General features: G+C 38.4%; 1 protein-coding gene across 3 annotated transcripts; it reads left to right on the top strand.

Moving 5' to 3' along the window:
- The first annotated feature begins 279 nt into the window (after positions 1-279).
- LOC140933426 (rRNA N(6)-adenosine-methyltransferase ZCCHC4-like) lies at positions 280-11,971 on the top strand. Of its 3 annotated transcripts, none has more exons than XM_073382980.1 (12): positions 280-429; positions 1,938-2,320; positions 3,076-3,167; positions 3,346-3,427; positions 3,540-3,744; positions 4,722-4,822; positions 6,162-6,289; positions 7,176-7,251; positions 7,968-8,019; positions 8,114-8,171; positions 9,254-9,346; positions 11,672-11,970. In XM_073382980.1, exons 1-12 carry the CDS (start codon positions 339-341, stop codon positions 11,778-11,780), a joined length of 1,470 nt encoding a protein of 489 aa, XP_073239081.1. In that variant the 5' UTR covers positions 280-338; the 3' UTR covers positions 11,781-11,970. The 3 variants fall into 3 exon arrangements, with proteins under 3 accessions (XP_073239081.1, XP_073239080.1, XP_073239083.1); XM_073382979.1 differs by having other exon boundaries at positions 3,540-3,750; positions 11,672-11,969; XM_073382982.1 differs by lacking the exon at positions 9,254-9,346 and having other exon boundaries at positions 3,540-3,750; positions 11,672-11,971.
- The last annotated feature ends 109 nt before the right edge of the window (positions 11,972-12,080 follow it).

The following is a 12,080-nucleotide window of genomic DNA, read 5'->3' as shown; positions in this document are numbered from 1 at the left end:
AAAAGTCGTATATCATTTACTTTCAAATTGGATATTTTCCGCAACCTATTTATAGATGGTAAACAACCTTAGCCTGAATTTCATCCGATTAATTCGAATCGCTATTACTCCCTCAATAACAACGTTGCTGAGAAGAGGAAACGACTCGAAGCATATCGGATGAAATTCAGGCTAAAACCTTCGCCTCACCCGCGGGTTCCTTCTCGCATGCGACGTTTTGCGTACTCTTACATGAAGGAATCTCCTTTGTGCCACAGCGCTTATGCGCCTGCTAGGAAACCACTTTGCGAAGAACACAGTTAAAACTGAAATTCAAGCGTAAGCCTTACGGCTTGAGTATGCAGTCTTTCCATAGCGCTAAGGAGAGATTTGGAGTGGATGTATGCGTGACGAATGAGGATCTAACAAAGGCTCCAGAATGCCCACACGGTAGGCACTGATCGAACGTTAGGGTACCCACTGGATTTTCCTAGGTTGTTTCTTTTAACACCATTTAACTGATTTAAGCCAGAGAAACATGTGGTTAAAAGCAGGCAACATGTTCGAGAGCTTTATGAGAGTAAGGTTTGTCACTATATCTGCCATATGAATTTACCAAAGCATTTTCTGGCGGAAAATCCGAGAGATTCAAACTACTGACTCATGACTCATATGGCTCATGACAGACTCATTACAGATTGCCCCCAACCCCTCCCCTCCAAGAGGTATACAGTCAACTCTCTCTTCACGGACACCATTATAAGACGGACACCTCTCTAAGATGGACACCTGGTGTTGGTCCCTGTAGTTTTTCAGTCATTTTATTGTAACTCTTCTCTCTATAAGACAGGACAACCCTCTCAGACGGACAACAGACACTAATTTTGAAATTGTCAACAGACCCTTGGGAAGAGCTATGTGCAGTGAAAAATCCCTCAAAACCGAAATGTAGGTGCTCTGCATGACAGTAAATTGCAAAATTTTGATTATTTTGTAGTCTTGCTCCAGTTCGCGGAGTATACTCTGTTACACTTTTAGACCACAAAGAGGTGAATGTTAGCTTTATGAATGAGCCTTTGATTGCACAATAAGAAAATGATTCCACTTTTTTTGCTACAGTTTAAACTGTTTTGTACAAGTTAAACAGCTGTCTTTTCATTGCGAATACATGTAGGTTCAGCGTTAATTTCTTAAAATTACTGGTGTCATGTTACCTTGACTCTCTTCAAGATGGACACCTGTCTAAGAAGGACAGTCAGGGCCAGTCCCAAAGATGTCTGCCTTAGTGAGAGTTGACTGTATATTGAGAATTAAAGATATTGAGATTCTGAACTTAGAGCTGGGAAACGTAGTGAGTAGTCGGAAAAAGAGTTGCTTTATGCCCCAAACTTCCTTGTGGAAGGACTTCCAAGCTGTAAGCTTAAGGGTATAAGAAGTATTTTCTGTGGAAGTCACATATCATTTTAAACCTGGAGCAGCAAACATCACGATCAATGAGAGATTTAGACTTAATTTATCAGTGAGTCTATGCATTTTGGTGGCAGCGCCAAGTCATTTCAGGGTTTGCAGTAGGACACTCCTGGCTCATGAAGACATTGCTGAAGAATGTTAAAATTATAAACAACTGCACTAAGTTGGCAATTCATGCTTTGCTAATCAAATGTGACCACCAGGGAATGTTCTTTAGATCAAGTTTACTATCAAACTTGGAAACGAACCCCACAGTTGCTCCAACAAATTTCTTCGAGTGTGATTTTTCAAGAAAGCATTAGAAGTCAGTTGTTAGAGCGTAAGATAGTTAATGAAACTAGGAGACTTAGGACAAAGTCAGGAGACTTGGCAAGTCTGTCATTGACTCATTTACACTTAATTCTCTTTCTCTACAGGAGTGTCATCTTGACTTAGTCACCCTATTGATCTCTGTCACCCCAATCACCCATCTCACTTTTCTTTTGTAGGGCCCATGCTTCTGTTTGAAAGATTCTTTAAAGATGGCCGATCACCTCGTAGGTTTTATGCATGCTCAGCATCTAGAGACAGAAAGGACTGTTCATTTTTTCAGTGGGAAGAAGAAAAAATTTCAGAAGCCAGGAAAAAAGCCCATAAAGAAATTATAAAAAAATCAAGATTACCATTTATTGAAGCTTGTCATAAGTATCAGAGCATATTTGAATCATTGGACAATTTGCAAAGGAAAAAATGTTTGTTTTGTCATTCTTGTGGCCTGCTGTTTATGCCAAAGGAGAAAGGAAAACACTGTACCCATGAATGTGAACAGGCAGGTGATCTCAGGAAACCAACAGTGATGATGAGGCCAAGAGAAAATGAGAAGACACAAGCTGTAAGTTCAAGGGACCTACATTTTATTTATAGTACTATAACTGCACTGTAGTCACCAAATTACTAGTCAATGTCTTGTGTATCTGTTACAAGTCAAATTTGATTATAGGTAAAAAAATTTTAACCTAGGTTGATCTCAATTTCCTTTTTCTTCTAGGGCTAGGAGACAATTATGGAAATTGAGAATCAACCTAGGTTAGATCAAAATTAACCTGAAATCAAATTTGACTTGTAACATATCCATGCTTGCTTTTGTTTTTCTTTGCGTTACCTTGTCTCTTCGTGCCCCATTATGCATGAGGCCTTCACACTTCTCCACCAACCTGCTATCTTGAAAAGTGTGTCTGGTTTTACAGGGATGGGACATTAACCCTTTGCCCAACCCCTAACCTGGAGGGCCAGGCATTGCAATTTATTCGTCTGGCGTTTTACCCAAAACCTTGCAAGCATGGTTGAACCCACCAGGACCAAGGTCCTCACTGTTATAGCAACCACCAAATTATGGCGCAACACTAAACAAGGAGGATTCTTTTATATTACCTTGCTTTATTGTTTTAATTTTTTTTTGGTCTTGAGAAACAACAGAGAAAAGTTCAAAGGAAACAGCTGATCCTGATATTATGTATAACCAGAATTTCCATTTCCATTATGTATAACCAGAATAACCATTTCCATTCTCAACGTATTTGCATGTACATTGTATTTTATCAAATGTTGTAAAAATGCCTTTTTTTCCATGAAATTTTTTTGTTTCAGCAATACTTCTTTTCAAGGAAGGCAACTAAGTTCATAGCTTCCCTTTTTGAGGATTTAGGCTTCAAGAATGTTTTATGTGTTGGAACTCCAAGGTACTGTTTTAGAATAAAAATTATTTGATTGTTATAACCATTTATTGAGTGCCCTTGTGATTAAGAATGAATGCCACCTTATTAGCCAATCAGCACTTGCCTGTATGTTAAAAGTACAGTCAAACTAATACATATACATGCAATATCATTCACATTGTCGTTAATTTTTTATTTTCAGACTTCATGAAGAAATTCAATGTAGCCGTCAGACATCAGATGGGCATCTTGATAGTCTCCTTATGGATGTTGACTTCCGTTATGTATGTTATCATACAAAGATGATTAAACCTTTTTGACTAGTAATTGTCTTTGATTGCATGTTAGGGTGTCCTTGATTATGCCAGTTATGGTTGCTACTTTTTTTCAACACAGGCCCAGTTTTTTCCATCTTCCAAGTTTTGCTTGTACAACATGTTCAATCATTTCTTCTTTGAGAGTGTTACAAGTGAGAAGGTATTCCAAGACTTTCTGAGGAGAGAGGGGCTAGTTTTGGTGATGGACCCTCCATTTGGTGGTTTGGCTGAAGTTCTTGCTCACTCTGTAAAGATAATTTGGGATCAGTGGAGGAAAGTTAATAGTGATGGTAATGTTTTTAAAAATAATTATCTGCATTCCATATGACTTTAACTGGAATATTATAATTTAATAAAATCTAACTAGTGGTCTATTACTGATTGGTTTTAAGCTACTAGTAGGCTATACGTTATAGCCCCCTAGTAGTGAAAAGCGAGGGCTGTTTGGTGGCAAAAAAGGATTGAAGTCTAGCTTTAACTAGCTAAAATTTTTTTATTCTCAATATTTTTGACCAACTTGTTAGATTTTACTAAAAAAAATTATTCCTCTCGCCCTCATTTCGTCTGAGTCAATAGCCCATTCGGCCTTCAGCCTCGTGGGCTATTGACTCAGAGCCCATTCAGGCTCAAGGAATAACTGTTAAATACACTCGAGCCCCCCATTAAGAGGCTGAGCCAGGTCTGAAGTTTTTTTTCTGGTTGAAGAGATTTTTTGGGTGATGCGGAGATGGAATTTGTTATGGGATTTACAAAGAACAATGTTACATTCGCATTTTATCTCATTCACTTGTCAAAATCGGGAATAAAAAACTTTGAATTTTTGCAAAAGATCAATTATGTCAGTCTGTTCTTCATATTCTTGCTGCTTGGATTGTACATGAATGTGATGAGATGCAGACTGCACACAGGATAATGATCATTCAACTTTCTTGGAATCAAGGTCTGGAATGGACTTCCAAATCAGGACAAGATTCTTATACACGTAATGATTTTAAAAGGAACTTCAGAAAACATTTTCTTTAAGCTAACCTAGTATTTCGTGTGTGCGCGCTATATATATCCTGTAAATATTTATGTTTTTATTAATTTAATATTTTATTCAATTTGTCTAATATTCTTTAATTAAAATGGTTTGTTCTTTAATTGAGTCATATTGAAGTAGAAGAGTCCTTATAGGGAGCCTCGATGAGGTATTCTATTCTTTTCTAAGTTTCTATTCTACTGTGAATACCAAAAACAAGTATTATTTATTTTGTTGTAGAATTTAAAGATAAGGAACTACCTACCCTTTGGATATTTCCATATTTCATGGAGCCTCATGTAAAAGCAGCACTTCCATCTTTAACCATGCTTGATTATAAGGTAAAAAAAAAACATCTTTTTGCATTACGGCTTCATTTTTTCCCCACTTGTTTCTGAGCCTTTGGGGCTTCAAGCATAAGCTGTGTTGTTTCTGCTTTTAAAGGTCAAGTTCTTTGCACAAATCGTTTCTTTGGGCCTCTGACATTTTTTCACTAATAAATTCACAATCTTGGGTTTCAACATTCTCAACCTCCACAACCTCGGCCATGTTTTCTTCGTGCCCAAATATGCCCGAGGTCAAGAGCGCGCTTACTCACCATCTTCCCGCGTTTTTGGTGCTGGAAAATTGACCAATCACAGGTGTTGTGAAGCGTAGCAAGTTGTGACGCAAATAATAAAATTGAAAGTTTGTTGCAAAAAGTAGAACTCAACATCGAAATTTGTTGCGTGACAAGTTGAGAGCGAAGGTGGTAATACGGGCAACAACGCTTTTCAACTTGCAATGCAACAGTGTTGCGCGACAAGTTGAGCGAAAATTTTGCCCGTATTACTTGACCTTAACGTAAGCTGCAACAATTCTTTTCTCCTACCATCACGGAAACTATCCAAACTTTGTTTGCATTTTGACAAGATGTAAACGAAGGGAGAAAGTTTGGTCAAAATAGATCTTTTTGGTCGCAGGAATGTGCCTGGAGAACCTTTTTGACCAAATGGAACACAGTGAAATTTTTAAAAGAAATTATTCAACCCTGTTGTAAAAACCATTCAGATGTTCTAAAATTAGAGAAAAAACACACTTGACCGATTTTCTGACTAGAAGCTTGTAACCTAACCTAAGAAAAGAGCCCGCATTTTGCAGCGCTACCATTGGATTCCACGCGGAATGACATCTGAGGATGAAGCGCAGAAATTCCATTCTGATGACGTGTCACTACTCAGATTTGCATAGTGCTTCTGAATGATAGAATCAAATTTCCTGCGCGGCACGACCAATCAGAAGCATTACCCAGATCTGTGTAGTGAACGTCATCAATATGTAATTTCTGCAGTCGTTTGATCCTTAGATGTCATTTCTCGGGGAACCCAGTGGAGTAGCATCGTGAAAAGTCGGCTCTTCTCTCAATCTACTTGTAACCTTACACCTGCATATCCCTTTAAGTCGCAAGAGTGACCAACATCAATTTTCTCCCAACAATATCAGTACACAATCAAGAGAAAAGGTTGTGAGAATTCATAAAATAATCACCTGAGGGAAAATGCCTTGATCTTTTATCAAATTCTCTCAACTTATTCTTTATAGAAATGTATAGAGACCAGTTTGGAGAATCTCTATGTTGATACTGGGGATAAAGGGATATGCAAACCTTAATAACGCGATCTCTATTTCGTTTTTGTGCAGGTTGACTATGACAATCATCCACATTTTAAAAGTAAAAACATGAAAGGATCTAAACGGGGTTCACCTGTAAGAATTTTTACCAACATAAATGCTGCTGACATCGTTTTACCTGCAGAAGAAGGTTACAGGTATTCTTTTTACTTCCCACAATGTTAACCTTTTTAAAAGCCCAATGTCCACAATACGGACTGGTCTCCATACATTTCCTTAACAAATAAGCTGAAAAAATAAGATAAAAGATCAAAGCATTTTCTTTTGGGTGAACTTTTTACTAATTCTCATAACCTTATTTCCTGATGATGTACGGATATTGTTAAGAGAGTATTCATGTTGGTCACTTTTGGGAGAGAAAAGCAAACGTCATTTCCCCTCGTCCTTTCCTCTGATAACTCCCTGCATAGAAAGGACAACCTGTGATCGAAAAACGGACGGACAGAGGGAAGGACAAACAGACGGAGGCACGGACGGACGGATAGTCGTCAGTTGAAAACGATATGTTTGAAAGTTAGCCTGTGGAGTCGCTTGATTGTAGCTTATGTCAGTAAGAATTAAAAACTTAAATATATACTAAAAGTATCTACAAATGTGAGATTGTCGACAGTATGCCAAATATATACAGATTCATCATTTCTAAAACTACCAATAGATACGGTTGTTACCTTAAAACTTGAGACTAAATTCATTGAAAACACCCATAGATTCATAGGTTCTATATTGAATATCATTTGCCAGGACACTATGTTTTTTGGTCACTGCGTTCCTTACTACTGAGCCTCAGTACGCGGGAGTCTTTTATGCAGCAAATGGTGAAACGGGGAACTATTAGTGAGTCACGTGTCAGGGATGAATAACTTCTGGCCCGTTTCTTTGTGACACAATAGTAGTACGCCTTATGAAAATTAAACTAATAACAATAGCAGATTTGTAATTTTAAAGCGGTCTTACCACTACATCCATTGCTGGCTTAGACATGGGAATCAAAATCCTCATTAGCAACTCTCTATTTTAATTCAGATTTTGTAAGAGCTGTAACAGATATGTGGCACCTGAAAATATCCACTGTCGCAAATGTAATGGTTGTATGTCAAAGGTATGTAATCATTAACTAAATTCCTACTCGGTCATACGATTTACACTTAATCAGCGTAGTCATTGTCTTAACTTTCCCTAGAAGGTGTGGATGTACGTATACATGCATGCCTGATTGTTTTATCCTGTGGGAAAGGTGCTTAATATTTTGCCAACATATGATTAAACATGAAATATTCATACACTTTGTGAATTCTGGACCCTTAGTAGCTGACTGGTTGGTTTAATGACTTCAATGAATTTTACGAGGCATAAACTAGTTGGTCGTAAAATTTCAAGGTTTTAAGGTATTCGAGTGCTTTGTTCCTTTTGGTCCAAAAGAATGTGGCTGTAGATGGTTGAAGAAACGGGGCGGTGACGTGCAAAGGGCTTTTTGAAAGCTTAATGGCTTTTCATTGAAACAAATAAATAAATAAATAAATAAATAAAAAGCATCCCTTCATTAATGCCAGGGCACTGAGGGCCTGGTGCAGTATTTGAACTTCTTGGTCATTCTACAGCCTGCGCGTGCCTTTGTTTACCTATCAAGCACTCACATCGATTGCGGTCGATTTCTTACCTAAATTTGACAGACTGAAATAGCCTGCCTTATTAGTACATGCTAATTAATGTTACGCGTTGGGTTTTTCTACAATTAGACAAGGAAAAAGAATGAAAATGACAACTGGTAAAACATGAATTTTAACTGTTAGTTTTATGTATGTCATGTTTTTGTAGGACGGACGACAGTATGTTCATTGTGAGATGTGCGGCAAATGTGTTAAGCCAGGTAACAATAATTTGTTTTAGTAAACTCAAGTTTAGGAAAGTGCTTTTTAAATTTCAACAACAACAAAACTCAGTTTTATTCTTTGCTGTGACAGGCCTAGAGCACTGTATGACTTGTGATCGTTGTGAATTGAAGGGACATGCTTGCAAGAGGTAGGTTTCTTTTGATAATTGCGTATACCTTATGAAACCTCGACGCATTCCGTTGGTTGATGATTACATCATCGCAACAGCAAGAAGCAACATTCAACCACAGAGCGTTAATTAATAGGTTTATTGATTATTATAGTGTTGCTTCGTGTTTTTGTTTGTCACGGAATTTACTGAAATTTATACAGGGGGATCTATCGTCAAATTTTTACGAAACATAAAATAACCGCTCAAAACATTAAAGGAAGCAATTAAGAACACAGGATATATAAAAGAAGGGACGGAAGGACAAAATTGAAGGAGATTAAAGTGAATTGAAAATTGTGGAATTTGGAAAGCTTGACCTCGAACGTAAAATAAGGCCTCGTCCACAAGTATCCGGTCATTTATGAAAACGGAGATTTTTTTCTCCGTTTTTGAAAACATACGCGTCCACACGTAGCGTATTCGAATCGTTTCTACCCGTCCACACCAAAATGCTTTAATGATGGAAATACGATTTTTATAGCATCCCTTACAGGGCATGCACTTTATGACGTATGACATCATTGTATTCGAAAACTTCCGTTTTTTGGTCCGTCCACAACAAAGCGATATGCCAGCGTTTTAAAAGACTCCCTGAACCCTGCTTTTTTGGTGTCCGAAAACGCCGTTTACGTGTAGACGGAAGGCAAAAACGGAGAAAATGTCCGTGTTCAAAAATATCCGGATCCGTGTGGACGAGGCCTCAGTTTACGTTGAGCTGAGCACTCATTTAATCGTCGGCCGTGTTGAATTTTTGCCACAATAAAAAGCCTTTCACATTCTTCTTCGCATCGCAAGGTGATAAATAGACAAGGATCAGCTTCTAATGCTTGTTCTTTCTTTGTAAAAAAACGGGAAACAGCCGTTCCCGTGGCAACGGTCCGTAAAACAGCCAATGAGAGTGCTCCATTCAGTCTTTTGAATTGCTTAACGTATGACACGTGTGGCTGTTTTTGAAAATTTCGTGATGCTACATTGACAAAAAAAATTCATGATGACCCTTCAGTGGCTTTGTGAAAACATTCTATAACTAATGGCCTTACTTTCAATTATTTAATTAGGTCTACAGACCCAGGCGCTTGCCATATTTGTGGAGAACTGGGTCACAAGAGAAGGGACTGTCCAACTCGCTTATCTGAGCTCCCCAAAAAGAGGTACCATCGCTTTTAGCTGTCCTCATTCCAGGGTTTCCAGGCCGGCTTGTGCTAACATGTATTGTTAACTTTTTTGCGTGTGTCCCCAGACAGTTAGCCTACCACGCAGACGTTCTTCTCCCACGAACGTTCGACGGAGGAACGTTTGCTTGAAAAGCTACCAAACAAGGGGATACTTTGGCTGGCCAGAGCTCAGTTCTTTTTTCACATTACTCTGAAATTGAAGGGATTTAGAGTTACGTTTACGACAAACGGCAAACGGCAGATTCTGGTTGAAAAGTTTACAAAATAGAAAATAAGCAAATGAACACTGTCCAAGACAATGCTAATAGATAAACTAACGTGAAACTACAAATTTTTCGGTAGCAGTAATGAACAGTAAAGCACAAGTTAAGGGAAAACTTGTTCACGTGGTACAAATTCACTTTTGCCATTTGCCGTAAACGTGACTCAAAATCTCTTTAGTATCTTCTTATCTTTAGCGAGAGAAAATATATATCAATGGTTATAATTCACAATAATATTTGACAAAAGGTTGTTTCTTACGTTTTTCAGCAATAGTCTAGTGGGTAATCACATAATTAATCTACGAATGCAAGTCCAGTCCTCTACCTCATGTACGTGAATTGAAGCCAGTGAATGGCGGCAAATCCGGCGTCGTCCTCACGCCTAGTCGCGTCGCACTAAATTTTGCAATTCACCATTTCAGTTCACATAGGCACATAGACCATAATGCACCTTGTTACCCCCCCAAACATTTGCATAACCATTGCCTTGGATTTCTCTTGGGACGACTGTAATACCCAGGAGAAATTGGAAACAATGGCTATGCAAAATTTTGGGGGGGTGAACAAGGTGCATTATGGTCTGTGTGAAAGTAGTGAAACGATCCGCAAACCCAAAGTTTCCACGAAAATTTTCTGCACAGAAATTAACTTCTTTTTACGGACACCTGCAGGAAATAAGCCGTGTTTGTTGAGATCTCGCCCCGCAACTTGTTGTTTTTTATGCCGGAGGGCTGACCAGTCCGGTTAGACGAGATTTCTGTTTCTGCGAACGAAGCGAAACCTCCAACTACGCATGCGTCTCCGTTGGAAGAAAGCAAGTTGAGTAACTTTGCGGCCTATCTTGTAAATACAGTTTCCGGATACTGTAAAGTTTTTGCGAAAGAACTTTAAGAACTGCCGCAAAGAAACAAAGAAAGTCAAGAGTTGTTCCACGTCCATTGAGCTGTCTCTTAAAATTTCTTAGATGAACACAAGAGTGAGATATGTGTAGGTAATAGCATGATTTGTAGTGATATTGGCATAAATACCACGAGTGATATTTCGAAATTGTTATACGTAATTTCACGAGCCGTTAGGGGAGTGAAATTCGAGACAATTTTGAAATATCAGGACTGGTATTTATGCCACATATCACGTACAAATCATGCTATTATTTGTTTATACTACTATCCACGCAAGGTTTGTAATTTTCACATGTAGGTATTTCAAATTAAGCTGGAATACCACTGCTCTAAGCCAATCAAATTGCAGCAATTTCTGATGTAGTAGGATAACCTGGTAAACCTTGCCTGAGAAAACAGCCAACATTTCGTGACGTTGCCCACGGTTTCCCCGCGGCGGCAATGAAGTCTGAGAAACAAGCGCAGAAATTCTGCCCACACCTGGGAAGTGCTTTTGATTGGCTGAAGCAAATTATTAACCAATTAGAAGCACTAGCCAGATCCGGTTGGTGACACGTCATCGGTATGGAATTTGTGCGCTCGTTCCTCAGACGTCACTTCTCGTGGAAACCAGCGGTAACATTGCCAAATGTCGGCTGTTTTCTCAAGCTATGGTAAACCCGGCTCGTATCATGACTTGGTAGTTGTTTGTTTTTTATCACACCGATACTCTCAATACAAAAGAGTAGTACCAAGCTGGATGAAAAAGGAAAGGATTAATTCCTATCGAAACAAAATCGCGTATCCGCCCGATAAAACTCCCACAAAATTTTGGTGCCAAACGGTATTACAAATTCGCTCTAGATCCTTAGAAGTTATTTTATAAGTCAAGAGAACGAAATCTATTTTAGAAGCACCTGGCCGCGATAATCTTGATTAATGACATTTTTTGCATGCCTGGAGGTGGTGATTGTAAGAATTCAACAAGAGAGGAAATTGAAAGAGGGTTTGACAAACTTATCCTTAACTGTAGTACCGCCATACTGTGAAGGAGTTAATATTCACTTTTGTTCAGAAAATCCTGTTTGATTAGTATTGTCTAACTTCAAAATATTGTTTAAGTTATAAACTCTTTGATTTGTTCTTTTAATTTTCAGAAGAAAAAAGAAGCAGCATCCAGGTGGAGACGAAACTGGGCTCGGTCAGGAAAAACTTCCCAAGAAGAAAAAACTTTTAACAAGAACGCATACGAAAAAACCTTTATAATTGAAAGCCATAAATGGATCGTCCAAACTGTTTTGAGCGCAGCAAGCGCGCAGCTCGTTTTATTTAAAAATTGAAATCATAATAATAAAACGTTATCTACCTCTTTTGAGTCGAAGAGGAACTACGAGCAGCAGTGTCCTATTTCTCAACAAATGAAGAGATTATCAGATGAGGATAATGAACAAAGGTTTCCGGTAAAACAAAGGATCTTTTTTTGCTGATGGTTTTTAAAGGCTAAAAAAAGCGAATCTCGATCATCAATCCATGAAAGAATTTTACGATCTAGGAACGAATTTCTCG

This window comes from Porites lutea, chromosome 4, assembly GCF_958299795.1.
Source record: "Porites lutea chromosome 4, jaPorLute2.1, whole genome shotgun sequence".
Lineage (NCBI taxonomy): Eukaryota > Metazoa > Cnidaria > Anthozoa > Scleractinia > Poritidae > Porites > Porites lutea.
This window is presented reverse-complemented; position numbering and strand designations above follow the sequence as displayed.

What these genes read in the sequence shown, in the direction of transcription:
- LOC140933426 (XM_073382979.1), top strand. Translation starts at nt 339, where the DNA reads ATGCAGTCTTTCCATAGCGCTAAGGAGAGATTTGGAGTGGATGTATGC. An exon ending in AAAATGAGAAGACACAAGCT is followed by an intron (nt 2,321 to 3,075) that starts GTAAGTTCAAGG and finishes TTTTTGTTTCAG; the next exon opens with CAATACTTCTTTTCAAGGAA. An exon ending in CCTGCAGAAGAAGGTTACAG is followed by an intron (nt 6,290 to 7,175) that starts GTATTCTTTTTA and finishes ATTTTAATTCAG; the next exon opens with ATTTTGTAAGAGCTGTAACA.